The following is a 27,123-nucleotide window of genomic DNA, read 5'->3' as shown; positions in this document are numbered from 1 at the left end:
TCATCGGCCTCAGACGAACCCTCTCACGCCAAAAGATGTTGCACAACCTTGTGGACGAGTTTTGACCCGTCAGAGACGCTGTAGCAGCCCAAGCACTACTTATTACTGCAATATCCTGCCGCGGAGAAACATAGTCTGGATTCATTTTTAACATTTTAATCGGTTATTGAAATAAACATTTGTATACAGCAGATGGTGAATGCAATTTAGTGTGATTCAAAGATTAAGTCGGGCCATTGTGGCTATTTTGTGAACGAAAGCGAGAATTTTAAGTTGATCAGTGAAAATAGTCCGGCTGCATAAAGGCAGTTGGCAGCGCCAGCAGCGATCTTTCCAGTCCGCGCTGAAGTTGGGAACGGATCATGTCTAGCGATTCTGCTGATTACAACAGGTAAAACTCCTGCATTTTGGGTTTTTTTTAAACACAATGATCGATGTTTGCATGTGCTTTAGTAGCACTACGTCAGTGTGTACGCTGTATGATGACGAATTATTTATTATCGAGCTAGTTAGCGCTAGGCCCCGACCACTGTGAGGGCGATGGGGTTGCTACACCGCATGTCCGTGTTGCCGTTTCTAGCCAGTTGGATTAAAGGCACATTATCTGACTACAGGCTGATATGACATTTATGAAAGCCGGGCTGTATTCTGAAAACTAGTTTTTGCTGTCTTGGTCTCTGGTTGTGTTAGTCAAGCCAGGCTACAGTTCGGCCTAGTTCTCTCAGCAGAAGCCACCACAGGCCCAACTGTCCGACATATTGGCTCACGTTTTTTATGCTTAAATTGCCGTGAATCGCAGAGGGCTTGTGAGCCAGGCTGACACCTCTCCTGGTTACATAACCCGGCATTATTTGAGGGGCAGGTAACAGAGCCGTAGTCCGGAATCCGACACGTGCGCCCAGCGAAGCCCCGGCCTCTGTAACCAGATACTCTGGGCGTAACCCAGTGACGTAGTTTCTACGTTTCATCGTTGAAATTTACGCGAAATAGCAGAGTATTTACTTTTATTTATTTATTTATTTTTTGGTAGTACACCCCGTAGACACATTTTTGTGATGGTGATACACGGACGATATTTAGATTTCAGGGGGGGGGGGCACACAAGTATCTTTAATAAAACTCTTTCAGTTCACTGTTTTCTAGTAGTTCTTCTAGTTTTCTATTGTTACTTTTGGCTTGACCTTTTGTAAAGCATGTAGCCTTCAGCCTCATGTAGCTCCTTCTGCATCTCTACTATCCGCCACCTGACAAAAATATATTGATGCATAACATGGTGCCAAATTGTCACTGTTCTTCAACAATCATCAATTTTGACGATACAGTTATAGAGGAAAAAACTTTCACAATTATCATGAGTATGGATGTATAAAATCACATTTGTAATCTGAGGTTTCAGCTGTTTACCGCTTGGTCCTAGACCCTGACGCTTCTCTTTTGGACCGTAAAAATGGCAGAGGACAAAAACGACCGTTTGAGAAAGTGCAGGGGACATGGACATGCCCCCCCCCCAAAAAATTACTTCCGTGTGGTGATATTCAAAGTTCAAGTGAAACAAGACCTGTGTCCTTTTTTTGTACTCAGCTCAAAAGATAGAGACCATGGGGGGCCAGATGGAATGGAGCCTGATGGTGTCATCGAGGTAAGCACATGGCAAAGAAAAAATTCACAGCTAAAAATGCACATGTATCATTAATTTGTCTACAACAATCACAAGTCCTTTTTTTTTTGTAATTTCAGAGCAACTGGAACGAAATCACCGATAACTTTGATGATATGAACCTGAAGGAGACTCTTCTCAGGGGAATATACGCATATGGTTTTGAAAAACCATCTGCCATTCAACAAAGGGCCATCATACCTTGCATCAAAGGTACATCGAACATATTAAACTTCTAAGTTTTAAGATTGATTGTTTGAGTGAAGTGATGCTTTACCATCTTTCGGGACTTACCCATTAATGGGGATACCTTTTTTCTTACTGATCACTCAATACTGTCCACGCAACTATAATATTAAATAAAAGAATATTGGTAGCTGCAGCGAGGCAAATGAGCTCGACATATTCTTTAATTAATCATGATCTTAGAGTAAATGAGTTGGAAGAAATGTTTTCTTACTGTAAGTAATATTTGTCCCTTTAGGCTATGATGTCATTGCCCAGGCCCAGTCGGGCACTGGCAAGACGGCCACGTTTGCCATCTCTATCTTGCAGCAACTGGACATTGAGCTGAAGGAAACTCAGGCTCTGGTGCTGGCTCCTACAAGAGAGCTGGCTCAGCAGGTATGCTGTTTCTGAGGTCACTGTGACCTCAACAGTATGTCAGACCTAGACAGCATAATGAGGACACTGATTCAAATGCGAAGGTACCATTTTTTTCAAAATTTCTCAAATTCTGAAATTGTGAAGCACTTTTTTTTTTTTTTTTTAAGATTGGGTGCAGTCTTTGTCCATGGCTGCATCGGTCTGAAATCTGGCTTGATTTGAAATGATTGTGGTTAAACTCCCTGTTACTGTGGAAAACTGCGTGATATGATGGTAACCATCTTTCGGGACTGACTCTATTATGGAGATTTCTTATTCTACTGATCACACTTACCAGTTATTCCACACAGTGTTGAATTGTTCTTTCATCCAATCTGTAGCACTTTATCCTGAAGTTGGTGTTTTTTTTTTTTGTTTTTTTTTCCCCCTCCCCTTCGGTCTCCCCTCAGATCCAGAAGGTCATCCTGTCTCTGGGTGACTACATGGGGGCAGCCTGCCATGCCTGCATCGGAGGGACAAGTCTCCGTACAGAAATACAGAAGCTCCAGGCTGAGTCCCCTCACATAGTGGTGGGCACACCAGGCCGTGTGTTTGACATGCTGAACAGAGAACATCTGCGTAAGTATGACAGCCTGATTAACAGAAAAGCAATTTTTAAACTTGACTAAAATAAGATTGACCTAACGTCACACTTCTACACAGGTCCAACATACATCAAGATGTTTGTTCTGGATGAAGCTGACGAGATGTTGAGTCGTGGGTTCAAAGATCAGATCTATGAGATCTTCCAGAAGCAGAGCACAAACATTCAAGTAAGAAATTTTTTGGATACAAGCGCAACACTGATTTTTGAAGTATTTTATGGAACCCTTCTGCATGAACAGAAGTCTGCAGTAATTGTGTGATCCAGATCTGATCTGTTTCACGCAATAATGCTAGCAGATTATTGCGTGGAAGGAGATTATAATCCACTGTACTGAAAATGAGATGTGGTCGAACCTCTTTCTTAATGTTCATTGGCCTCTGTCTCAAGGTGCAGTGCCACATATGCACCTGCATTTAAAGTCTATTTTTTTTGTTTGTTTGTTTTTTTTTTTAGAAACGCTGCACCAGGGTTTGGCTTGATTTAGTCTCTTGGTTCTAATTTTTGTATGTTGTGTCTTCAGGTGGTCCTGCTCTCTGCCACCATGCCAGCAGAGGTGCTGGAGGTGACCAAGAAGTTCATGCGAGAGCCGATTCGCATCTTGGTGAAGAAAGAGGAGCTTACCCTCGAGGGTATCAAGCAGTTCTACATAAATGTGGAACGAGAGGTGGGCTTACTTATTCAGAACGCTACGCAACACTAGTCTGTAACATCAGCAAGCTGCTTCTCGCTGGCAGGAATGTCAAATGACTCTTCTCTTTAAAGCACCCTGCTAAAACTGCAGGAGCCAAGCCTCACAGGTTTAGCTCATGTGGCCGTGTAAGCATGGGTACACCAGGGAAGGAGATTAATTGCACAGAGTTGAAAATGAGACTTGGAGGGGACCTCTTTCTTAATGTCCAGTGTTCTTTGTCTCATGATTCTGTGTTACACATTAGCTGCTCCTTTTTTATTAAAAAAAATGCTTTGATAGATACTTTATAAGCATGCTTGCATTTTTAATAGCCAGGTCTTAACTTGTTTTAGTTGAAACTGCATTACTTAGAATAACATTTAGTCATTTGTTTCCAGGAGTGGAAGCTGGACACCCTGTGTGATCTGTATGAGACACTGACAATCACCCAGGCCGTCATCTTCCTCAACACCAGGAGAAAAGTCGACTGGTTGACTGAGAAGATGCATGCCAGAGACTTCACCGTCTCCGCTCTGGTACGTTCTGATCTCGGCCTGTTGGGCTCTACAACTTTTCTATTAGATCAGTACACTGTTTTGCTTGTCAGGGCTTATTAAGGCTGTGCATTTTGCTGACTAATATAATTCTGTTCACAGCACGGTGACATGGACCAGAAGGAGCGTGATGTCATTATGAGGGAGTTCAGGTCTGGCTCCAGCAGAGTGCTGATCACTACTGATCTTCTGGTTAGTATGAGCTCTAATGTGAAGTCACTATGTAAAATGTCCAAATGATCAGTTTTAAAGCCCAAATGTTTTTTAATCCTGCAACCGTCCTAAAATGGCCAAGCAGTCAAAACTTTGGGAGATTAGGGCTCGTTCTCCACAATGGATTCTTGTTCTGTAGAAGTCTGTTACTTTATATACGAGCGACAATAATTTGTGCACAATGACTGGCCACCTGTCTCAGACTTGAACATATTTGAGGCAAATTTATGATCTAGGGCTGTATAAATTCAATTTTTTATTTTTTTTTCTTAGGCTCGTGGGATTGACGTTCAGCAGGTTTCCCTGGTCATTAACTATGACCTTCCTACAAACCGAGAGAACTACATTCACAGGTAAGTCGCATCATATAATTGTACACTAGAATGTGCACCCTTGTCGCCTCTGACTCTAATGTGGCCTCTTTCTTTCTGTGCTCCAGAATTGGTCGTGGTGGCCGTTTTGGCAGAAAAGGAGTTGCTATCAACTTTGTCACCGAGGAAGACAAAAGGGTTCTTCGGGATATCGAGACGTTTTACAATACTACCGTGGAGGAGATGCCCATGAATGTGGCTGACCTGATTTGAGCCTTGAGGTTCATTTTTTTTTTTTAAACGCAGTGATAGCGATCGTCCACTTGCATTGTGCTTATATTATTCGAGGGGGAAAAAAAACTTCTCAATGCTAAACCTTGGATCAGAATTTTGGGTATGTGTTAAAAGCGAGGTGACTTCTTCTATGGTGGTCCCTCTTGGACAGTTGTAGATTCTAACCTCGACAGTTGGCTGGTTGGAGCTACAAAGCCATGGGGTCTGTAAACTTAAAGGTTCTTATCAGGTATTTCTTTCCATGTTCGATTAAGATGTGTGTATTCGATGTTCTCCACCATTTAGTAACTTACTTGTGGACTAAAAGGTATAAGTGCTGTATAAAGTCTGCAAATTATGTTATGCTAACATATGTGCGATGTATTGTGGGATTGCTTATTAGAGGCACTTATGTTTTATTGTAGATTCACTTGCTTTTTATTATCTTTTGTGAATGTGTTAATTTAAATGTATCATATTTTATATCCCACTTGCTCTATCAGAATTCCTCACTGGTTGGCTATATTTTGCTGACATGTGGTTTTACCCTTACCAGAGTATATTGCTATCCCCCACCCTAGACTACTTTTGAGAGTTCCTCCCCAGAATTGTATGAATGTCTTAATAAACTAAAATTACTGTAAGTAAACTTGCTTCATTTGTTATGTGTGTAAAGTATGTTATTTGGCGTAGTTTGTGTTTGGACTAACACTTGGTGAACCTGCTGGTTTAAAGATGGATGGTGCAATCTGCATGGAAAAGCCACCCACACTCACCCATGCCTTCATGGCTGTGTTAAAGCATGTATAGTGCTTGAGACAGCAGCGAGATTCATTGAGCAGAGTTATGGAAGACTTGTAACACAGCACCACCTGCTGGCTAACACTAAACTCACCTCAGAATAATGGGTCAAATTTAAACTATTGGGGAAAATGCAGACATTTTGTGGAGAAGGATCCATAACATGTCAGCATTTCTACATTCACCTCAGTGTGCCAAGTAATGTTTTGTTTTTTTTGGTTTAAAAATACTTGCATTTTGAATGTTTATGTAGGAGGCTGGTTCTATGTACAAATGTGACATTTTGATACTTAAAACTACCTTTTAATGTTACAACTTTCATATTAGATATGAAGGTAAATAAAAAGTACACCATGTACAGGTGCTGGAAAAGTGCTTTATTTTGGCTTCAGAGAGATTAGAGAAGGAAATATCTAGTTCCTAAAAATGTAAATTATCAGTTATTTTAATAGTTAACCTGGTATTGCCTGACTGTCAGTAAAACATGAAGCAGATTGTCTATTTTTGAAGCTATTTCATAATATAAACTTCTCTGAATATACACACTAAATATATTTTCCTAGTTGTGAGACTGAGAAACGCATAAAAATTTGGGCGGCTCCTCAATGTGATTTTTAAAAGGTCTCAGTGGGGGGAAAGTACTTAGATCTATTACTGATGAAACACAGTAATACCACAGTGTAGAAATACTGCTACAAGTAAAAGACCTGTGCAACATTTTTTTTACTCAATTACACTTGCTGGAAATCCTTAAAAGCAGCTCAACTTTCATGCGGTTTAGATTTGAAAAGTGCTTGAAACTGCACAAAATTTAGGCTATACATGATACCAAGTCTACTTACAAACATGACACTTTGTTAGGTCTTCCTTTGATTTGTCACCCAGTTGAAAGATTTGGTCACAAAATGTAATTTGGATTTATAGCACAATAACATATTTAATGTGATGAAGTGAAATTATCAGTGTACTGTATATAAAAATGTCATTTTCTACAGCTTTAAAGTGCTGGAAAAGCTTTGAAATGCCTAAAAGTGCTTTAGACTTAAGAAAAAGTGAAGTACAACAGGTAAAAGTATTCATTATGCAGATGTGGTGATAGCGAAGGCTTATTCAACCAAAGATTACATAAAAACTAAATTAATTTTTGAGTCTTGATTAATGCCTCAAAAGCGTAAGTTAGGACAGAAGTTGCATATTTTACAAGCAGTCAGTGTCTGTTAACACATACGGGCCACATATTTGTCATGTTGGTCTAAGCTCATGAGCATTGCTGTAATGCCATCACACAGTAACTGGGAAACTCAGCTGGCTGTGTGGAAATCATGCACATATTTAGTTTAATTTTTAGTTGAGTTTCAAATTCAATAATCACATTTCCTACAAAGGAGCAAGTCAAACTTCATAATTGTTTGTTTTTTTATCTTTCTCATTAGAAATACTTCGATAGCTTTGGCATGTTAATGTCTGTGGTATACATTTTGGCAACTGTAAAACTGTTTTCTTTGCAATTTGGAGGTTTAACCTCAGCTCTTATAAGTAAACAATAAACTGTCCATCCAAAATATAAACAAAAAGAATTAAGGAAAAAATGTCATGCAAAACAGTCTTCCTTTTACAGAGGTTATTACTGCTGTATTATTAGAGTTTTGTGTGCATTTTACAGTGGCATTATGTAAACATTATGTTAATAATGAACAAATATTGTTTTAGTTATGATTATGACTGATGTTGGTTAAAACATGTGTCTTTTGTGAAAGTGGAATAACAATATTAATACATAGTCATTTTATAGATTAAAGTTGTTTAAGGAGTACTTTAACCCTCCTGTTATGTTTGTTTCTCAGGAACAGCAATGATGTTCATGGGTCAATTTGAACCGGGGCATGTTTAATTATCCAAAAGTGTCAGAAACTAAAAACTCCCAATAAACATTGTTTATATTTCATTAATAACTCCATTACTAACCATTTCAATCAATATTTAGTGCTATGGTGTTCTTTACCTCTCACAGATCAATGATAATTCACTTGTTTTTCATTTAAAAAATGCATGTTAAAACTTTTTTTATGGAAAGACTTACATATACAATACAATAGTTTTACATGACATTTATTTTTTATTTTTATAAAGAAATACTTAGATTTTTTAACTTTAAAATGGGTCAATTTGACCCACAACAGAACAGGATTATTAAAATGCACTGTTGCTCATAAAGTTGGAATACATTTTTTAAACATCTTTCCATGAATTATTGTTATTTAATTATTCTTGTTTATCTAAACCTGATCTACAATTTCCTCATGGAAGCATTACCACTTTTGTCCACAGGGGTCACTACAATCAAAACAAAGATGAACTTCCATATAGTTGCTTTTGTGCCTTTTTAGAAAATTCATGTAAACATTGTAACACTTTGAAGTCTTTTTTTAAAATAGATGAGCTATTGTTTTTTGTTACCATATGGCTCAGTAGGTGCACTTCATGCATGTGGCATGTCAACCTTGTCTACACTATTATTTTGCAGAGGCACCTGTTTGGAAGTGAAAGATGAGCCTCATTGTTTTGAGAACCAAAGCCAACAGCTGGCTCTTCATGGACCAGCTCTCACTAATAATCACTCATAGTAAATCTAAAAATAATTAACCTGTCTCTGTCTTTTAGGTAAAAGAAGAAACAGCATATATTGTTTATGACATCAGATCCACTTTACCTTAACCTTTGTTGTCTTACCTTTTATGTATACACCACTTGTCCTAAGGGTTAAAAATCACCCACCTTCACTAAACCCCTTAAAGAAAACCAACAAGACCCAGCATTCGTGATATGCATGCACTTCAGGCTGTGCAATTGGGCAATCAGTTGAAAGGGGTGTGTTCAAAAATATAGCAGTGTCTGCCGTTGACTTTACAAACCATTTTGTGCAAACTTTCAAAAGCAATCCTGTGAATCACTAAACTAATATTCAGTTGTATGACCACAGTTTTTTTTTTTATAACTGCTTCACATCTGTGTGGCATGGAGTCAACCAACTTGTGGCCCCTTTCAGCTGTTATTCCACTCCAAGATTCTCTAACAACATTCCACAATTCATTTACATTTCTTGGTTTTGCTTCAGAAACAGCATTTTTGATGTCACCTCACAAATTCTCAGTTGGATTAAGGTCCAGGGATTGGGCTGGCCACTCCATAACGTCAATGTTGTTGGTTTGGAACCAATATTTTGCTGGTTTACTAGTATGTTTGGGGTCATTGTCTTGTTGAAACACCCATTTCAAGGGCATGTCCTCTTCAGCATAAGGCAACATGACCTCTTCAAGTATTTTGACATATGCAAACTGATCCATGATCCCTGGTATGTGATAAATAGGCCCAACACCATGAGTGAGGTCATGAATTTACTACTGTATATATATATATGTGTGTGAGTGTGTGTGTGTGTGTTTTCCCTCTTCACAGTGCAGAAAAACTTGATTTAATCAATGTAATCCACTTGTTTCAATTACAACACACCTGTCATAATTTGTTTACTGTTTTTCTAAAGAAGGGGTTTATTTGTATTATTTTTATTGCTTAAGGTACTGCACAGGTGTAAACATATTTTCCTACCAAGCATACATGTGTATGTGCGTCCATGCATGCTTGGTTTTTATGTTTTTTTTGTGGTCAAAAATGACCCCTAAAACAAGATTTGTACCCTGTTGGTGTACAGCTTTCATGGAAATATGAACAAAGGTAATCTTTTTCTTTTTCTCATGTTGGGGTCATTCTAGGAAAAGTCATCGAATTTCAAGTTGAAAAGAGATCTTAAAGGGGGTTTCCTCTGCTGTCAAACAGGTGGCGGGTCATTTTTGGCCCCTAAGACGACTCAAGGGTTGACACCAGCCCACAGTGAGTTTCAGCCGTTTAGTGAACAGATATAGGCAGCTGTTTGTATTTTTGGGCCCGTCTACATCCTTTGTGTGAATTATTCTTCTTTATGTGTTGCCTTGGAAACAGAGCAGCTGTTTGGAGAACAGCTAATCCAGGCAACATCACATTTCAGGATGAGGTGCCATAAATAAACATATTGACAATTTACAACAAGTCGAGAAGAAGTGAGGCGGGAGCGATGTTTCCGTGACCTTAAAGTGGAAACGTTTACTTAGTGATATTGGAAGAAAAGCGGATATTAGCCATGATGAGATTTGGTATTAAATAAATATTTCCAGAGGAAAACTGGCTGTTGCAGCAGTCTGAAATGGTAATTCATGTTCGGTTTCCCCCCCTGGCTTTTCATTTACACGAAAAATGACCACCAGTTTTATTTTTCTGAAGGTTTATGACATTTATCTGCTGTCTGTTGAGCCCTGACAGGGACCAGCCTCAGTTATTACTGAAAGTAGCGTGGCCAGATGCCTCCGTGGATCAGACACCCCTAGGACGATTTTTCTGGCCGATGCCGGGGGTATTTTTGGCTCAACGGATCACATGTCAGATGGAAAACTACATCAAAGTCACAGTGAGCAGTATTCCAGCACACACGCTCTGGCAGAGTCCATCCCTTCACTTGTGAAGATGTGTTTTGGCCGTACACTGTGGAGTACTTTCTTGCACGATGTTTTCACTTGTACTCTAATGAGCCCTGTGCAACAACTCCATCCGCTCTGCAAACTGTTGCTATGGAGAGGAAGGGCAAACACATTGATTCTTGTAGTACGTGGCGTCTTACACACAGTGGCGTCTTACCACTGCAAGGTACATAGGGTTAACTACAGGATGTGGACAGTGGTGAAAGCTTTAGTCATGACTGATCACAATCATTACCTTTAGGTGTCAGGGGAAACTCCATCTTTATGCACTCCACTATTGTTTACTGCAGCGTACTCTTAACTTTAACACTTATCTGCTCTACTCTACTGCCCTTACTTTTTAACTATGCAATGTTTGACTTGTGCTTTTAGTTATTTTATCTCTTTTCTTATCCTGCTGTATCTTATTTCTATTTCCATGTTTTAATTGACTGTTTTTACTGTTTTCAATTGTGTCTTGCTGTTTTAATGTTTACATAAAGCACTTTGAATTACCTTGTGTTGAATTGTGCTTTACAAATAAACTTGCCTTGCCTTTATGACGTTAATGTCTTATTGAATTATTAGAAATAAATAGTAATTTGATATTTTGGAGTCACTTTTTTATGATATAGTCATGGGAAAAATTATTAGACCACCCTTGTTTTCTTCAGTTTCTTTTCATTTTAATGCCTGATTCAACTAAAGGTCCATTTGTTTGGACAAATATGACAACAAAAATAGCTGATAAGAGTTTCATTTAAGAGCTGATATCTAGACATTTTTCATGGTTTTCTTGATGATTTTGGTTATTATCAAGAAAACCATGGAATATGGCTATGGTTTAATAATTTTTCCATGGCTGTATTTGTATTTTTTTGTTCACATAACGTATTGTATTACATCATAGATGTTAATTGTTATGCAATATTTTAGTGATTTTAGGGGAATAAACGTGTCCTGAAAGTCCTACAAAGTCTGAACCATCTGAGGAGCAAGTGAACGCACCATGATTCACTGCATAATTGTAACAAATTCCAGTCACACCTAATTGCATTAATTGGTTCCTTGTTGTAATTTTTTAGCCAAAGTAATGCAATGGTTGTTGTGAGTTTCTGGTGTCCTTAAAGTTGTAATGAAACAGTTGCACAGAGTTGCGCAGTCAATCATTGCTGTTTCCCAACAACCGTTTCCTGACCTCATGTTTCCAGGTCAACAAACTGCCATTTCTGATGACTACCACCTCTACGAATAATAAAAAACACTTTGACGTTCACTTGGTAGATTTATTTCATTAGAAAACCTTTTTTGTCCACAAATTTAATTACAAAAAGAAAGCGCTCATAACAAGAAAATATTCAATTTTTATAGCCCACACTTTGTTGCTCATCATAACATCACCATTATTTCCAGCACAGAAACTGTTTGAAAAGTCTCCCCAGTTACACATCTATTCTACTTCACTGTGAGGAATTTTGCACTTCATGACACAGAGACATTTTTAGATCTGACACATCACTGACCTGCGTATATTTTTATTACACATCAGGATCACCAAGATGTGTTACTTCTGCAATTTACTGTCAAGGTAATGAAACCGGTAAATGCCAGTGGGAGAAAAAAAAATGTTGGGGTTACAAAGTTGTGGCAACAGCAGTGGAAGTACTTTCTTAATCAACTGGCTGAGATGAAGAATAAATTAGTTGATCAATTAAAACCTCCATTTGTGAGCATGATGGGTTCGAGTTGGGACGACATGTAAACAGAATCTTTTCAGGACCTATTTGAACACATTCTGCTGTCAATGCAAAGCCAGTGTTATAACATCATTAACAGTGACGAACATGAAATGTCTGGACTCTGGAAACACAGAACATTCACTCCTTTGTTTTAACATGGGTGTCCGACTGAAAGGACTGAGGTAATATTGACATGATCCTCCTTTCATTATAACCTATGACACACTCCCTCGTCACACACACACAAACCTGATGTACTACAAAAATGCTGCTTTGCAAGGGTAGGTGTTAAAATAGTATGGTTGACAGAGTAGAGCTATTTTCACGGCTGTGCAGTAAAGCCTCCCTGTGAGTCCAGAGGTCTTCTGCTTCACCTGCGGGTGTGTCGCCGCCTTCCACAGGTCGTGAATGTCCTCCACGTGGCCGTGTGAGGTCATCATCTGGTCGTAGATGCACAAGTGATACGGCGCTTTGCCCTCACCTGAGAAATAGGCGTGCTCCTGTGGTGACACGCCAACAGCGTTGGCGCAGATGCCCATGAACACGTCGTCTATGTAAAGAGAGGCGTTCAGGGTCATCGTGGCTTGGTAGATTTTGTCCGCCACGTCCCTGGAGACGACGTACCCGGCCCCGGCGGTGTAGTCGGGGTACGACAACCACTGGTACATCTCGAAGGGCACGTAGTACTTGCTGTCTTTGCTTCGGATCGGCGGCGCCCCCCTGTGCACTCGGCCCACCCAGAAGTCGGTGGCGCCCCTGCTGCTCACGTCCTGGAGGTAGCTCACCAGGTTGGGCATGTGGACGAAGATGTCGTCGTCCGCGGTCATGAGGAAGCGAGCGTGTGCACAGCGGCTGTGCATCCAGTGGAACTGCAGGATCAGCTTCAGGGTCAGGTTGTGGAAGGAGTCCAAAAAGTCTTGTTGGATCAGATCGCCGTGGATGCGGTCCTCATTGATAAGCCTCTCCTGAACCCCGCCCCTCCTGCTCCGTGAGGACTCCTTTCTGGGCTGAGGCGCCCCTAAGGCGAACACCACCTTGACTGTCACTCCCAGGGCGTTCTGGATGTAGGTCTCATTGCCCCAGGTGGATCTGATGGCGTTTCGCCTCTCAATGTTCTCCGGGGACGTCTTGACGAAGAGGAGGAGGAGGACGTCCTCGCCGGCGCACTTGTCCGGGTGATCCAGCAGGTAGCGGAAGTTGCTGAAGCTTCTAGCCTGCTCACGAGGAATGGTGAGGCTCTTGTTGATGTAGGTAAAGCGGTTGACCAGGTAGCGGTAGGAGTAGGACTTGACGTGGCTGACGACGCTGTTGTCCAGCTGCTCCCAGCAAACCATCACCACCGACAGCACCAGGCAGGTGGTCATCAGCTGCACACACTGGCATTTTCGTATCCGGCGGAAATTCACAAACATCCTGGAAATCTTGTCACCCGGTGGCCCCCGTCTGGTTGGCGGTGAAGCAGCTGGTTGTCTGTGCGAAGGAGGAGGCGAGGTGGTTGAGGTTGTGGAGGGCGAGAGTGTTGTTCCGGTGCCTCAGAGCAGCATTTGGTGGGTCTTCCATCCTAGGTGGTCCACATTCAGCAGGAGGCATAGGCAGCGGCGGGAGTCACTGGGTCTGCTGGGAAACGTCCTCTAGTCGCCGCAGAATCACGCACACAGTCAGCCAACAGCTGGAGATTCATCTTGCAGCCATGAAACCGTGGTCCTAGAGTACTGAGAAGACAGAGCACACTTACTGCTGGGGCACAGTTTGAGGAATACTACAATTATAAGTGTTACTTTGCTTCCTTTGGTTTCAAAAGGAGGAAGTAAAAATGTTAAAATACCACATTTTCTCAATGTCCGCTGACCAATATATATCTTCCGTATCTGGAACCATTTTTTCTGTTCTAAGATGTTGGGCAACAGTGACCCAACATGAAACGGCAGATTATGTCCCCACAATTTGTTAAAAATGTTCTAAAAAATAGCTTGCACCAAGTAATCTTAACAAAATGAGAAGATTTGAGGTTTTATTTGCACAAAAAACAAGCAATGCAATGAACATATAGGAGAAACAAACGTGCACTGCAAGGCAAGCTAAAAAACAAAACAAAACAACAAATGAAGCTGAGCCCACTGATTCTACTAACTGCCAGAAACATCCATGTGGAAATCAGCTGCAGCTGTGGATGTGATGCATATGGATGACTGTGCAGTTGACTTTGTTGTGTTTTAAGCAGGTTAATTGTGTTGTCAGCTCTGTAGTAAAGCTGCAACAATAGTGGATTGAAAAAACAATCTGCAACTACTTTGATAATCGGTTAATTGTTCAAATGATTCTTCATGGAGAAAATTCTGTTTTCAGCCTCTCGACTGGAGATTTAATGCTTGTCTCTCTTTTATATCAAATTAAAGTGAATATTTTTGGGTTTTGGACTGAATCAAGACATTTAAAGACAACTTTAACTCAAAGTTTCCCCCCAAAAGATGAGATGAACTCAAAGCTAAAAATCTCTCTGTAAAAGTCAGATTTTAATTAGAAGACATTACTTATTTTTATACATTCCTTTAATGACAGATGTTAGATTTTTCTGCATTTACTGCAGTCAGATCCTTTAATCTAAATCCAGTGATAGGTCTCTCCGTTTGAACAAACATCACTATGAAGTCTAGTGGTAGCAAATCATCTGATGTCAAAATCATTTTAGAGAAGAGGTGAAAAGTTTTGTTTTGAACAAAATTCTGAACTGAGCCATGTTGGTTTTTGAAAAAGCTGACTCTTTAGAATGAAATAAATAATTTTTAATTGTTTGTTGCAGAAATGTTTTTTCATCTGAGCTCTAATGTCCTCACCACCATGTATTTTTCCATGACATGCTGACTCATGCAGAATTTGGTAATGACCATAAATAGATTATTTGCCATCATTTTAAGCTATTAATCACCTCATAGCGCATGTTTATTCCAGTAAAAAGGACTCGACAGTGACATTGTTTCAGCAGCAGAACAACTGAAGCTACGCTAAACTTTGGCCACACCCGCATGCATTCAGTGTTTCTGTGCAAGAGCAATAACGTTAGCTGAAAAGTCAAAAGTTAGCAGGCGGGGTGAAAGGGACAGGGTCGACTGAATACAAAAGCCAACGCAGCAAATTTGGCAATGCAAGCCAGCTCATAATGGAGGGGTTTAAGGCGCAGACCCACTGAAATCGCTGAGAGTCATGGAAAGCATTGGGATACAATGGACGACGTCAGAATGGTTCGGCAGCACAATGCGGGACGAGAATAGCCTGCTTCCGGCCGGGCTTGGGCTAAAAGCGAGGGGGGATCATGATGGGCCCGGGGCCTGGGACTCCCACCGCACCCCGAGAGCTTTTTAAACATCATTGGATGGCCTGTGTCTAATGGGGTCACTGGCTCAGAATGGCTCTGTTTTTCTCTCTGCCTGATAATGAGAAACTCTGGCTCACCTCTGGTTCACATCAGCCTCTTGCCTCCTCACAGAAACACTAACTGTTAAGCCACAGTCTTTGTTCTGTAGTCCATTTGCAGATTACACCTATACCTTAGTTTACAGCCTAAATGACTACTGCTGTCAATGATTTAACCAAAGCCGATAACTTTTTAATAGCCAGAATGCAGATAAGCACACATATGTGCTGGACTATGACCTATGAATGCATATAGGAATATAAGGGGCAACATAACAGGGCAAGACAGCAGGTCATGCCGGATCCTTAGAGCGATGTTTACGGTGAACATCTCTCATGTTATCTAATCATGCAGTGTGGTTGGGTGTGTGTGTTTTGAGATATCGGCCTCTGAGCTTAGAACATGCATAAAACTGAAACTTTGCTTCCTTCAGTAGAAAGTCGTTGCAAAGAAAATTCGACTACAGGTAGTAACAAGAGACACTGGTTCCGGAAAAACAGGTTGCTGTTGAATTTTGAACACTATACGCACTGCAAGTTTCATTCTCCTTCTTTGTGTTAACATAGTGGCAGAGACACTTGACACAAATATCTCAAAACTGTCTACATTGCTAGGTACCAACTAAAGTGCATGAGATGTTTGTATTTTATTTGTGTGTACTGGTCCTTGGGGGAACACTATATATCCAGCTGTCCAGGTCGAAAACATGCCTTTTTTTGTTGCCTGGTGCCTTTATAAACATATAAACGCCATATTTTCATTAATTCTTTACAGAATAGACAAAATGCCAAACAATTAAACCGGCTTGACTTTTTCTTGAGCGCATAAAAAGGGGAAATGTTTAAAAACAGAAATATATTTTTGCAAATGAACTCTGAGATAGATGAGCTAACTTCCTGAAAATTTGCAAAAACGCACAAAATACCAGACGGAACTATCTTGATCACTCAACTGAAAAACCAACAAGGCAAGATAGCGGATTGAATTGTCTGATTAACGCGCCTGTTAGTCAGAGCTCATGTGAAAGGTGCAAAGTGTCATCAGGCAACAATGTGACTGTGCTCAAGCAGAAGAGCCTTTAGTGTGATAGTCTGTAATACTTTGTTTTAACCCTCTTTTTAAAAAAAGAATCTTTAGTTTTCCTGAGATAAATATAATTTTTATTGTGTGTTCTGTGGTCTGACAATTGCTTCAGTGCACAAAGGTGACAAGTAGTTATTCAGAATTCATATGAGATTATTGACTGAAGGCGTTGCTACCGTCATGTCCTGGTTACTGTCAATCACACTCTACTACACTGATCAAACACCAAGTGTTGATCCTCACCCCTCTGTCTTAGCGGCATCTAAAACAAGCGCTGTGAAATTGAACCGGCATATTTCCAAAGTCACCATTCGTATAAATAGATTTTAAACACACAGAAGGAGGGAGGGAGAATCATACCATCACTCAAATTGATTACTCAAACACTCACCGGTAAAAAAAAAAGAAGAAAGAAAGTGTTTGAATCCAAGCAACAGTCTCCCTTTCCCACTGAGTCTTGTCCTCTGCTTCACAGATCCTCCTCCCTGCTTGAAGTTTACTTTTCCTTAAGATGACAGAAGAGGAAATAAAAAATCCTTGGTTAAACAGTCAAACCCTCCTGTGTGATATTATCTGGGTGTGAGGTTCTCTGATCCTTCCTTTGCCCTGTGTGTCTGTAGACTGTAAGTTACTTGTAAATGTGCCGGTTGCCTTGGTTCTTCTCTATCCCCTCCCACCCTCCCTCTCCTCTGTCAGTGTGGGGGTGGTCTATGAGCCCTGTGTGGGTGGTTGTACAGAGAGAGAGGGTGTAGGAGATGATGAGAGGAAGACCTGCCCTCTAGGGGTGACCGATTCTACAACATTTTGGTTTGATCTGGTTCCAAGTAATTTTTATATTTGTGTGTTTTCTTTCCAATTCCATTAAAATAATTCAAAGGGCTGAATATATTATTTCACTCTCTGAATATAGTCTGCTGAATTAAATCAGTCTGCTAAAGTGATCACTGATGGATTACTTAACAGGTCTACAGGACACAAAGTGTCTGGGTCCCAATGTCCCTCACCTGTCCTCCGAACAGACATTTACAAACCAGGAGGAAATGCTAAACTACCACAAAGACACAGAGAATGACTAAAAAAGACACAAAAACAAACAAAGCCGCACAAATGTCTAAAAAAAAGACACAAAAGAACTTACTATCCCCAAAGAGATGCAAATTACCACAAAGAGACGCACAATTACCAAAAAAGAGACACAAAGTTACCACAAAGAGACACAAAGTTACCACAAAGAGACACAAAATTACCACAAAGAGACACAAAGTTACCACAAAGAGACACAAAATTACCACAAAGAGACACAAAGTTACCACAAAGAGACACAAAATTACCACAAAGAGACACAAAGTTACCACAAAGAGACACAAAGTTACCACAAAGAGACACAAAGTTACCACAAAGAGACACAAAATTACCACAAAGAGACACAAAGTTACCACAAAGAGACACAAAATTACCACAAAGAGACACAAAGTTACCACAAAGAGACACAAAGTTACCACAAAGAGACACAAAGTTACCACAAAGAGACACAAAGTTACCACAAAGAGACACAAAGTTACCAAAAAGAGACACAAAGTTACCACAAAGAGACACAAAATTACCACAAAGAGACACAAAATTACCACAAAGAGACACAAAGTTACCACAAAGAGACACAAAGTTACCACAAAGATGCCACAAAGAGACACAAAGTTACCAGATACAAAATTACCACAAAGAGACACAAAGTTACCACAAAGATGCCACAAAGAGACACAAAGTTACCAGAGATACAAAATTACCACAAAGAGACGCAGAATTACCACAAAGAGACGCAAAGTTACCACAAAGAGACACAAACCATAAAGCCTGACTGATCTGTCATATTATCAGCCAGTGTTGGCCAATCACAGACATACTGATATCTCCTGGTATCAGTGTATATATGTTGTCTGATATGCGTCGATATTGCTTGGGGGTGACTTGGACTTTCCACTCGTGGATTAATAAAGTAAGTCTTCAACCAGCGGTGGAAAAGTATTCAGATCCCTTACTTAGGTAAAAGTACTAATTCGACACATGGAAATTAAAAGTGCACACTATGTAGAATGGACCAACTCAGATTGTTATATTTATTCTAAATATATTATTGAATTATTATTATTTATGTTAAATTTTGACCTGAAAAGTAACTAAAGCTGTCAGGTAAATGTAGTGGAGTAGAAGTATACAGTTACATATGTGGAAATACCAAACACAAAATTCTGTGCAGAAAGGTCAATGTCTTGGTTCTTATGTTTGATATGCAAAAGACATTTAAATATCGTTGCAATCTTAGGCATTAGCTGCTGATTTGCAAGTTAAATAGAAGGGTGACCATTACTTAACAATGAGCTTCAACAGGTAACCTATTCATCAGTGTGTTTACATTACAACAGTTATTCATGTGATAAAAACATGATCCTTATCTGACCATGGGGTTCAAGTAAAGATGGATGTCTGCTGCAGGCGGTACTGGGCCAGCTAATAAAATGGAGGGACCTGTCCGTATTGATTCTATTACTGGATCATGAGGATGAGTCCTGTAATTTCAAAATAATTTCCTGTACGAAATGTGCCACATGCCTGTAGGGTTGCAAAGGGGTGGAACATTTCCGGGTTTCTAAGTTAAGATGGCGAATTTTGGAAATATTCAAAATAAAAATGACATTTCAACAATTTTTTGTAAGTAGAACTTTATCAAGTTTTAATTATTTTATTGAACAGTGTGCTGTGTGCATGTGATTGAGGAATAGCAGATATTCATGTGACCTTGTATGAAATCTGGTTGTTTTAGTCAAAATTCAGCAAAAATATATTTTCCCCAACTACATTTAAGTTCCCTGTTAAGGGCCACCTTTCAATTTTGTGAAATTCCCGGCTTATTCCCATTTATTCCCATGAATTCTTGTTAATTCGCATGGAAAGTTTCAAACTTTGAAAATTCCCTGAAATTTGCAACCCTACTTGCCTGCTACTGGTAGCACTCTAAAAATAATGCACACGTCATTACACAAAAAAGGCTGCAGTTTCACCAAAACCACTGATCTAGATTTGGTTAAAAAAGAAAAAGAAAAAAAAGAACATCCTAGTTAGTATTTGTACATCATTTACAGGAACTGAAGTCATAATTTACAGTTACATATTAGTTCCCTTCCTGGATAATTTAGGCCATTATGGGACTTTTAAAATAAAGTGCTTCTGGTAATTGCTGATAATTAATTATGTAATGTTAAGTTGACCTTGTTAATACCGTTGGGACAATTCCTGGTTTGAATGCTAATCTTATTGATCATAAGTCATTGCTTTTAAAGTAGCTTTCCTTCTTTGTTTCTTGCTTAAACCGATAGTCATATACTTTGTAGTGCATTGTAATCTTTTGTTGTGTCTTCATTTATTGTATGCGTATATGTTTAAAAAATTATAGAAATGTTCATTCACAATTGTCACTTCTAGACATTTTGCCATCTCCCTTTAAGATGATGCTTTTCCTACCACTGCCTGCCTGAAACCTAATTTTGCATTTGATTCACTTAGGGATGTTTTTGGCTTTATACACACACACTGACATTTATCCATATTCTTGTTTTACCAGAACATTGCTAAGTCATGATACTGCATTTACATGTCCTAATGTGGTTACAGATTTGTCAGCATGTTTGTAAAGACAGAAGTAGCTCAGTGTGTGAAAACGTGGTGGTTCATCTCCACTTATCTTCCATTCAGTGCAGAGATCTGACACCTGATTTAATCACATTTGATATGTTTTGTATTAGCATAATCATTTTATTTTACTTTTAGTTATTCTATATACCTCTGTACACATACATCCGCCTAAACTAAGATTCTCCTAGCTGTCGAATTGAATTCAACTTGCTCAAACTGGTGAAGAAAGAAATCGTTCTTGGACAAACAAGCAGCCTCCAAACAGTCAAACCTCTTTCAACGCAGCTACTGAGAATTTCAGCGAGAGAGATAGAGAGAGAGAGAGAGAGAGAGAGAGAGAGAGAGAGAGAGAGAGAGAGAGAGAGTTTGGCAACCAACTGGTACACTAGATGAATATCTAAAAATACACTGAGTGACCTGATTAGAAGAAATGCTTGTCAGGAGGTCACAGATGTAGGAGACTACAGTAGAAGACAGTCAGATCCTGCTGAGCACATGACTAATGCCTCATGGGACGTCTCAGGAAAAGTGTAAAAAAAGAGGTATGTCAAGCTTGTGTGCACACAAACTCACAGGCACGCAGAAAAACAGCCATGATAGGCAGAACTTCCTTCCAGTTGATCATTACCATTAGAATGGCTTAGGTTTAGAAGACAATATATTCAATGTTCAAACCGGTTCAAACTGATACTTTTTTTGTAAATTGTAATCTGAATTTGAAGCACTATGCATTTGTTTACAATGCACATTTTTTGTACAATAAGAGAGGGGGATCACAATCACAACTCTTCTGTGTAAAAGCACATTTTTAAGTTAATCAGAAGAGTCAAATCAGCTGGGTATTTTCCAAAGTTACAGTCTTTTCAGCATGGAATTCCATTTATTTTTTAAATTTTTATTAAGCTCAATGTCAGACTATGTAACATAGGATTCCTCTTATTCCCGGGTAGAGGTTATTGAGATGAATTTTGAAATTGCTGATTACATATATTACATGACATACTGGCATATGTTGCTATCAGTTCCCATGTAAGATTTTTTAACAGACTTATAATGTAGAAAATGAGGATTGTAGAAATATTGTTAGCTATTTATTTTGTTTTTAATTGTTATTTATTAAAATGGCAATCAACTGACTAACCCTAAACATACAATTGACACTGTGCCACAGTTGCCTATTTAGTGAGTACATGCTTAACTCTATGAAGTCTTGGGCTATTTTGTCCATTTCTGAATCATTTTCATCCTGCCTGTAAACACCACTTAAAAATGTTTAAATGCCATGTTGGTATATTTTTTTCAGCACAACCTCACCTATATATGACCTAATAATTTTTTTTTTATTCTGACTTACTGGATCAACATTTGGAACCAAAAAGAAACAAAGATAAACCAACATAAATGTGATCTTGTGATTGTTTGTGATCCTGTCATCCAACTCTGGTTTTTATTTTAGTGTGACTCTATTTTATTTGTGTCTTGTTTAGCGTAACAATTTTGGTCATTTTGTGTATTTTTTAGTCATTTTGTGTCTTTATGGTGTCTTTGGTCATTTTGTGTCTTTTTTTTAAATTAGTAATTTTGTGTATTTTTTGGTCATTTTGTGTCTTTTTTTTTTTTACTTTCAAAACACTATCATGCTCAATAAAGAATTTGAAATGTTGCAAATGTGAACAAAGGTTGCAAATATAACATAAGAGGGTTACATTCAGTTCTATTATTTTATACAAAATATATTTGACCTTGTCTCCAGTTTTTCTTGGTATATCATCATCAAACTGAAACTGGCCTCATGGAGTTTACAGCCAGAACTTTAGAGGTAAATTTACAGTAGGGCTCCACGCTGCTTTGTTTTCTAGTCTGGATGTCATGAAGAAGTCATGCTTTGGCACTTTTGGAGACTCCAGGGGCCGGATTCACAAAAGTGTTCTTAAGATAAAACTTAAGAAAAACAATAGGATGTTCCCAAGAATGTTCTTAAATGCTATTCACCATTTTTTTTCTTAAGAATTGTATGTCTTAGGAACTTCTTAGTTTTCTCACGTAGGACGTTCTTAGATTTTTAATTTAAGATTACTTGCATGGTTTCAGTAACTTGGCCTACTTAAATAATATGTTCATAGTGATTAATTAAGTAGCCCTAGTATCAAATACAACAACTGCCTCCGTGATTTACTAAGGGTACATTGTAGTGTAATCTAGAAATAGGTCTACATGTCACACAGACTGAAAGGACATTTCAATTAACTGCCAAAATAAGCTTTATATGATACATTCACACAAAAAAACTACCCTGACCAACTTCAGTGAACAAGTAAATACAAATCAAGACAAACGTTTTCAGTGTATCTGTTTTAAGACTGGTGAGGGCTTCTCTTAAAGTTGTGAAGAGGTATGAGAAGAAACCTAAGAACTTTGTTTTCATGAATCTCATTTGTTCTCAACTTCTATCTTAGGAAAAAAAATAAGAAGAAAGTATAGAAAACAACTAAAGAAAGGATAAGAATTTCTTCATGAATACCAAATCTGCTTAAATTTTGTTTAAATGTTTTGTTTTCAAAGTTAAGAAAAAAGTGGCACTTAAGAAGCACTATTTTCTCAATAATGCTTTGTGAATCAGGCTCCAGAGGATGAACACATGTGAATGAGTGAGGGAGTGGTACGGCGGATTGTATATCGCATCTGATTTGACCGGTGTTACGGATTAAAAAGCGACCTTGTCAACTGGCAATTTTTAGCCGAATGCTTCTACCGTTAACAGCATTTTACCCTCTAGGTTAAAAAGGGCGGCATAGCTAATCTACGTGACACACGCATACTCAAACAAACTCCAAAAATATATTTAGACTTTTTAATGAACGACTAAACGAAGAGGGTAGCTAGGTAATGATATTATCTTCCCTTTTCATCGGCTGCCGTTGGGACTTCAGGGAATTTGGCTTGAAGTCGCCAGGTAACACGGTCGCTTTTTAATCCGTAACACCGGTCTAGACGGTCGAGCGATGATAAACCGTTAACGTCGCATTTCCTTTTAACTATATCTGACAAACAGCATCTACAAAGTCAAACATACGACTGTACATTTCCATGTAAGTTTTGTGTTGTTACAGCATTACTTACCTGGAAGATGTTGTGGAGGCCAGTGAACGGCCGCATAGCGTCGATACTTTTCAGGAGTAATTTGCTTTCTGAGCCAGGGCGGCACCCGTAGCCACTAATTCGGTCAAAGTCACATTTAATTAGCGCCACCTATTGACACAACAAGGGCACGACACGACACCTGTTCTGAGTGTCCCCTCTAACCAGGGGAGGTTCTAGCCCATTGGCTGCCCTAGGCGATATTGAGATTTTGCGCCCCCCCCCGAACCACATCCATTCCATGTATTCATTCTGATATAGGTACACTATGTTATATGTATTATGCTGTACACTAATATTCGATACATGAACTACAAGCAAGGTAATGGTCTCAGAACATTTTTATTTTTCGAAACTTTGGAACTTTACCAACAACTGAATTGAAAATACGAATAAATAAAAAAAAACACAGATCTTCATCAAATTAAGAATGGCAAAGACTGAAAATAAATAAAATGTAGACATACAAATGCAATAAAAATAAACACAAATGAAATTTAAATTGCCCATGCTTTTTAAAAAATGTTTCGTTAATGAATGTTGTTAAAACAAAGATGTATGCTTGTGGCGCCCCCTGCCAATTTGGCGCCCTAGGCAGCCGCCTTGGTGGCCTGTAGGAATAACCGGCCCTGCCTCTAACTAAATTAAATTCATTCATTCATTCATTACCATTAACCGCTTATCCGCACTCGGGTCGCGGGGGCTGGAGCCGATCCCAGCTGTCATTGGGCGAGAGGCGGGGTACACCCTGGACAGGACGCCAGACTATCGCAGGGCAGACATATAGAGACAGACAATCACACTCTCATTCACTCCTACGGGCAATTTAGAGTCATCAATTAAAACTAAGTGCATGTTTTTGGACTGTGGGAGGAAGCCGGAGTACCCGGTGAGAACCCATGCTTATTTGTGAAATTCGTAGCGACTGAAAAATGAACTGACTTTAATCGAGTCTTTAAATGTTATGTTGCTTTATACTTCTGCAGTTTACAATATTTCACCCTGTCTAGTGAAAACCATGCATCTCCTGATATACAGTCATGGAAAAAAATATTACTTGATACTTTTGGTTATTACCAAGAAAAGCATGGAAAATGGCTAGATATCAGGTCTTATATTATTATTTTATTATTATTAGTTTATTTAAAAGGGGACAGTGCAATTTCATAAAACACATGATTACACATGGTTAAAAAAGCCAGAGTTAGCCAGAAGGCTAGTTTCCATCTGTAGTCCCCTGGCCATGATGTAAAAAAAAGCAGAGAATTACGAAACAAAGAACAAACAAACAAAATAAATAAAATAAAATAAAATAAAATAAAACTCTTATCCGCTATTTTTGTTGTTATCATTATATTTGTCCAAACAATGCACCTTTAGTTGTACCAGGCATTAAAATGAACAAGAAATTGAAGAAAACAATGGTCTAATCATTTTTTCCATGACTGTATTTGTAACAAACAGAGGGATGAGGTGTTCCTTTATGTGTTGAGAAGATTCATCTGCTTATTATCCCAAATGAACTATCTTTAAAACCCCTCTAGGATCAACTGGAAAATAAATTGTCGCAAAGCACAAGTCAAAACTGCTTTTCTGACACCATAAAAAGTTGACTTTTGACAGATAGATGGTTCTCACAGGCATTGCTGTAGATTAAACTACCCAACAGTACATGTCAAATATGTAAGTCCTTAAATTTCTACGGCAGTAATATTAAGCCAAAAAGCATCACATATAATATTAAAACACTTACTGCCAGTGAACATTTTACTGCACAGTGAGTACAAGTTATTTTGCTGATACATGCTAAAGCAAGGTTTTAAATGCAGGGCTTTTACTTGCAGTGGTGTATTTTCACAGTTTTGCATTTGTACTTATACTTCAGAAATTATGTAAATACTTATTCCACCAGTGGATTTTTGTCACACAAATTGTGTATGCCAGATATTTCCCAGAAAATAAACAAAAGAGCTGTAGTACTTGTCCTATGACAAATTTGGCAAGATGGAAATCAAGAAGCCTGAAACCTGTTGGCTCAGACACAACATTAGTTTTATATTACGATCACCAAACACAGATATCATAGTCAAAGTGATGTAGTGTGTGTGTGTGTGTGTGTGTGTGTGTCAGTAATGGGACGTCCACAAAAACAGTCCTCTATGGGTTTTTGTAGGTAAGAAAGTTTCAATATTAGATTTTATGTGTTCAAAGGGCTTTTATTTTACATAAAGCCACAATTGTGGGATAGGCTATTTTTCACTTATTGTAAATAAATAAATAAGGATGATTTCAACACTATTTTTAGTTGTTTGTATCCTATATTAAATTGAGTATCTTTTGATTTCCCCCTGACAGATATTCATCTTAAAATCCATAGTGACAGCATACTTTTAATTTCAAGTACAGGTGCATCTCAATGAATTAGAATATCATAGAAAACGTTTATTTATGTCAGTAATTCAATTCAAAAAGTGGAAATAACACATTATATAGATCCATTACACACAGAATGAAACATTTCATGTCTTAATTTATTTTATCTCTTCTAATTATAATGATTATGGCTTACATTTAATGAAGACCTAAAATTCAGTGTCTCAAAAAATTGAAATTGAACAAAAGACAATTTTTAAAAAGTATATTTAATATAGAAATGTTGGCCTCTGAAAAGTATGTCCATCTATATGACTCAATACTTTGTTGGGGCTATTTGACATGAAATACCGGAAATGGATTTTTCCATCATATTCTAATGTATTGAGATGCACCTGCATACCACAGTGCAGGTAGATACAGAGCACATTTAAGGCAACGTTAGAATTAGAAACCTGGTGAAAATATGAGAAAAATAAAGCAGATCAACTTTGTCTCTCCTAAGTGCTTTATAATCTCAATGACATTCAAAAAGGTTGCTGCTGTAACACCTTTATTCTAATGGACTTAGAGGGGTTTTTTTCTCCATATTCCAGTCTTGAATGTTAACCACCTCATCATATTAGTAATAGTTTTGAGTTTTTATGCAAAACAAATATTTGTGTAATAATATTTTGATTATGGGCAAATGTTATATGAATCACTCAAAGCTTTGTAGGATTTAAAATGACTAAAATCATTTTTTCCCCAATACTTGGGGGAAAAAGAGGAGTGCTGTAAGACTCTTTGACTTGTTTTATACTGATTAAGGGTTTCTGTAGGTAAGAAACAATGTCAAGTTTTAATATGAGATTTTATGTGTTCAAAGGGATTTTATTATTATACATAAAGCCAAAATTTTGGGATAGGCTATATTTCACTTATCGTAAAAACATTTTAAAAAAGGATGATTTCAACACATTTTTTACTTGTTTGAATCCTATAATAAATTGAGTATCTTTTAATTTCCCCCTGAGGTATCCTTCTTAAAATATTTGTGTAATAATATTTTGATTATTAAGTTATTCCAAGCTTTGCAGCGTTTAAAATGACTAAAATGTTTTTTTCCCCAGTACTTAAAAAACTGAAAAAGAGGACTGTTGTAAGACTTGACAACTTGTTTTATAACAATTAACCCCCCTTAAATTCAAGTTATTTTTTTTATTTTATACCATAAAGCCTTTTGTTTTCGTTTATTTGAGAATTTTTTGAGACACTGAATTTTAGGTCTTTGTTAAATGTAAGCCACAATCATAATTGGAAGAAATTAAATAAATTAAGACATGAAATGTTTCATTGTGTGTGTAATGGATCTATATTATGTTTTATTTCCACTTTTTGAATTGAATTACTGATATAAATTAACTTTTCTAT

At 38.3% G+C, this 27,123-nt stretch overlaps 2 protein-coding genes and 4 non-coding genes across 8 annotated transcripts; 5 read left to right on the top strand and 1 right to left on the bottom strand.

Annotated features, from left to right (window-relative positions):
• Positions 1-306: 306 nt before the first annotated feature.
• eif4a2 (eukaryotic translation initiation factor 4A, isoform 2) lies at positions 307-5,579 on the top strand. Its single transcript, XM_059344881.1, has 11 exons — positions 307-391; positions 1,582-1,639; positions 1,738-1,870; positions 2,142-2,281; positions 2,713-2,881; positions 2,966-3,075; positions 3,430-3,573; positions 3,978-4,115; positions 4,236-4,325; positions 4,620-4,699; positions 4,786-5,579. Exons 1-11 carry the CDS (start codon positions 363-365, stop codon positions 4,928-4,930), a joined length of 1,236 nt encoding a protein of 411 aa, XP_059200864.1. The 5' UTR covers positions 307-362; the 3' UTR covers positions 4,931-5,579.
• LOC131981163 (small nucleolar RNA SNORD2) lies at positions 1,916-1,988 on the top strand. The gene has a single exon (XR_009395289.1). It is a non-coding gene; the product is annotated as a small nucleolar RNA SNORD2 (small nucleolar RNA).
• On the top strand, positions 2,524-2,593 carry LOC131981162 (small nucleolar RNA SNORD2). The gene has a single exon (XR_009395288.1). It is a non-coding gene; the product is annotated as a small nucleolar RNA SNORD2 (small nucleolar RNA).
• On the top strand, positions 3,130-3,312 carry LOC131981161 (small nucleolar RNA SNORA81). The gene has a single exon (XR_009395287.1). It is a non-coding gene; the product is annotated as a small nucleolar RNA SNORA81 (small nucleolar RNA).
• Positions 3,657-3,841, top strand: LOC131981160 (small nucleolar RNA SNORA81). Its single transcript, XR_009395286.1, has one exon. It is a non-coding gene; the product is annotated as a small nucleolar RNA SNORA81 (small nucleolar RNA).
• A 6,213-nt stretch (positions 5,580-11,792) lies between the features above and the next one.
• b3gnt5b (UDP-GlcNAc:betaGal beta-1,3-N-acetylglucosaminyltransferase 5b) lies at positions 11,793-23,425 on the bottom strand. 3 transcript variants are annotated; one of them, XM_059343830.1, is made up of 3 exons: positions 23,320-23,425; positions 16,904-17,017; positions 11,793-13,729 (listed from the first exon to the last, which is right to left on the bottom strand). In XM_059343830.1, the coding sequence occupies exon 3, from the start codon at positions 13,427-13,429 to the stop codon at positions 12,275-12,277; it is 1,155 nt and encodes a 384-aa protein (XP_059199813.1). In that variant the 5' UTR covers positions 13,430-13,729; positions 16,904-17,017; positions 23,320-23,425; the 3' UTR covers positions 11,793-12,274. The 3 variants fall into 3 exon arrangements, with proteins under 3 accessions (XP_059199813.1, XP_059199814.1, XP_059199816.1); XM_059343831.1 differs by lacking the exon at positions 16,904-17,017 and having other exon boundaries at positions 23,320-23,387; XM_059343833.1 differs by lacking the exons at positions 16,904-17,017; positions 23,320-23,425 and adding an exon at positions 20,348-20,365.
• Between the last annotated feature and the right edge of the window lie 3,698 nt (positions 23,426-27,123).

The sequence above is a fragment of the Centropristis striata genome, chromosome 11 (assembly GCF_030273125.1).
Source record: "Centropristis striata isolate RG_2023a ecotype Rhode Island chromosome 11, C.striata_1.0, whole genome shotgun sequence".
Lineage (NCBI taxonomy): Eukaryota > Metazoa > Chordata > Actinopteri > Perciformes > Serranidae > Centropristis > Centropristis striata.
The sequence above is the reverse complement of the archived record's forward strand: the minus strand, read 5'-3'. Positions and strand labels throughout refer to the sequence as shown.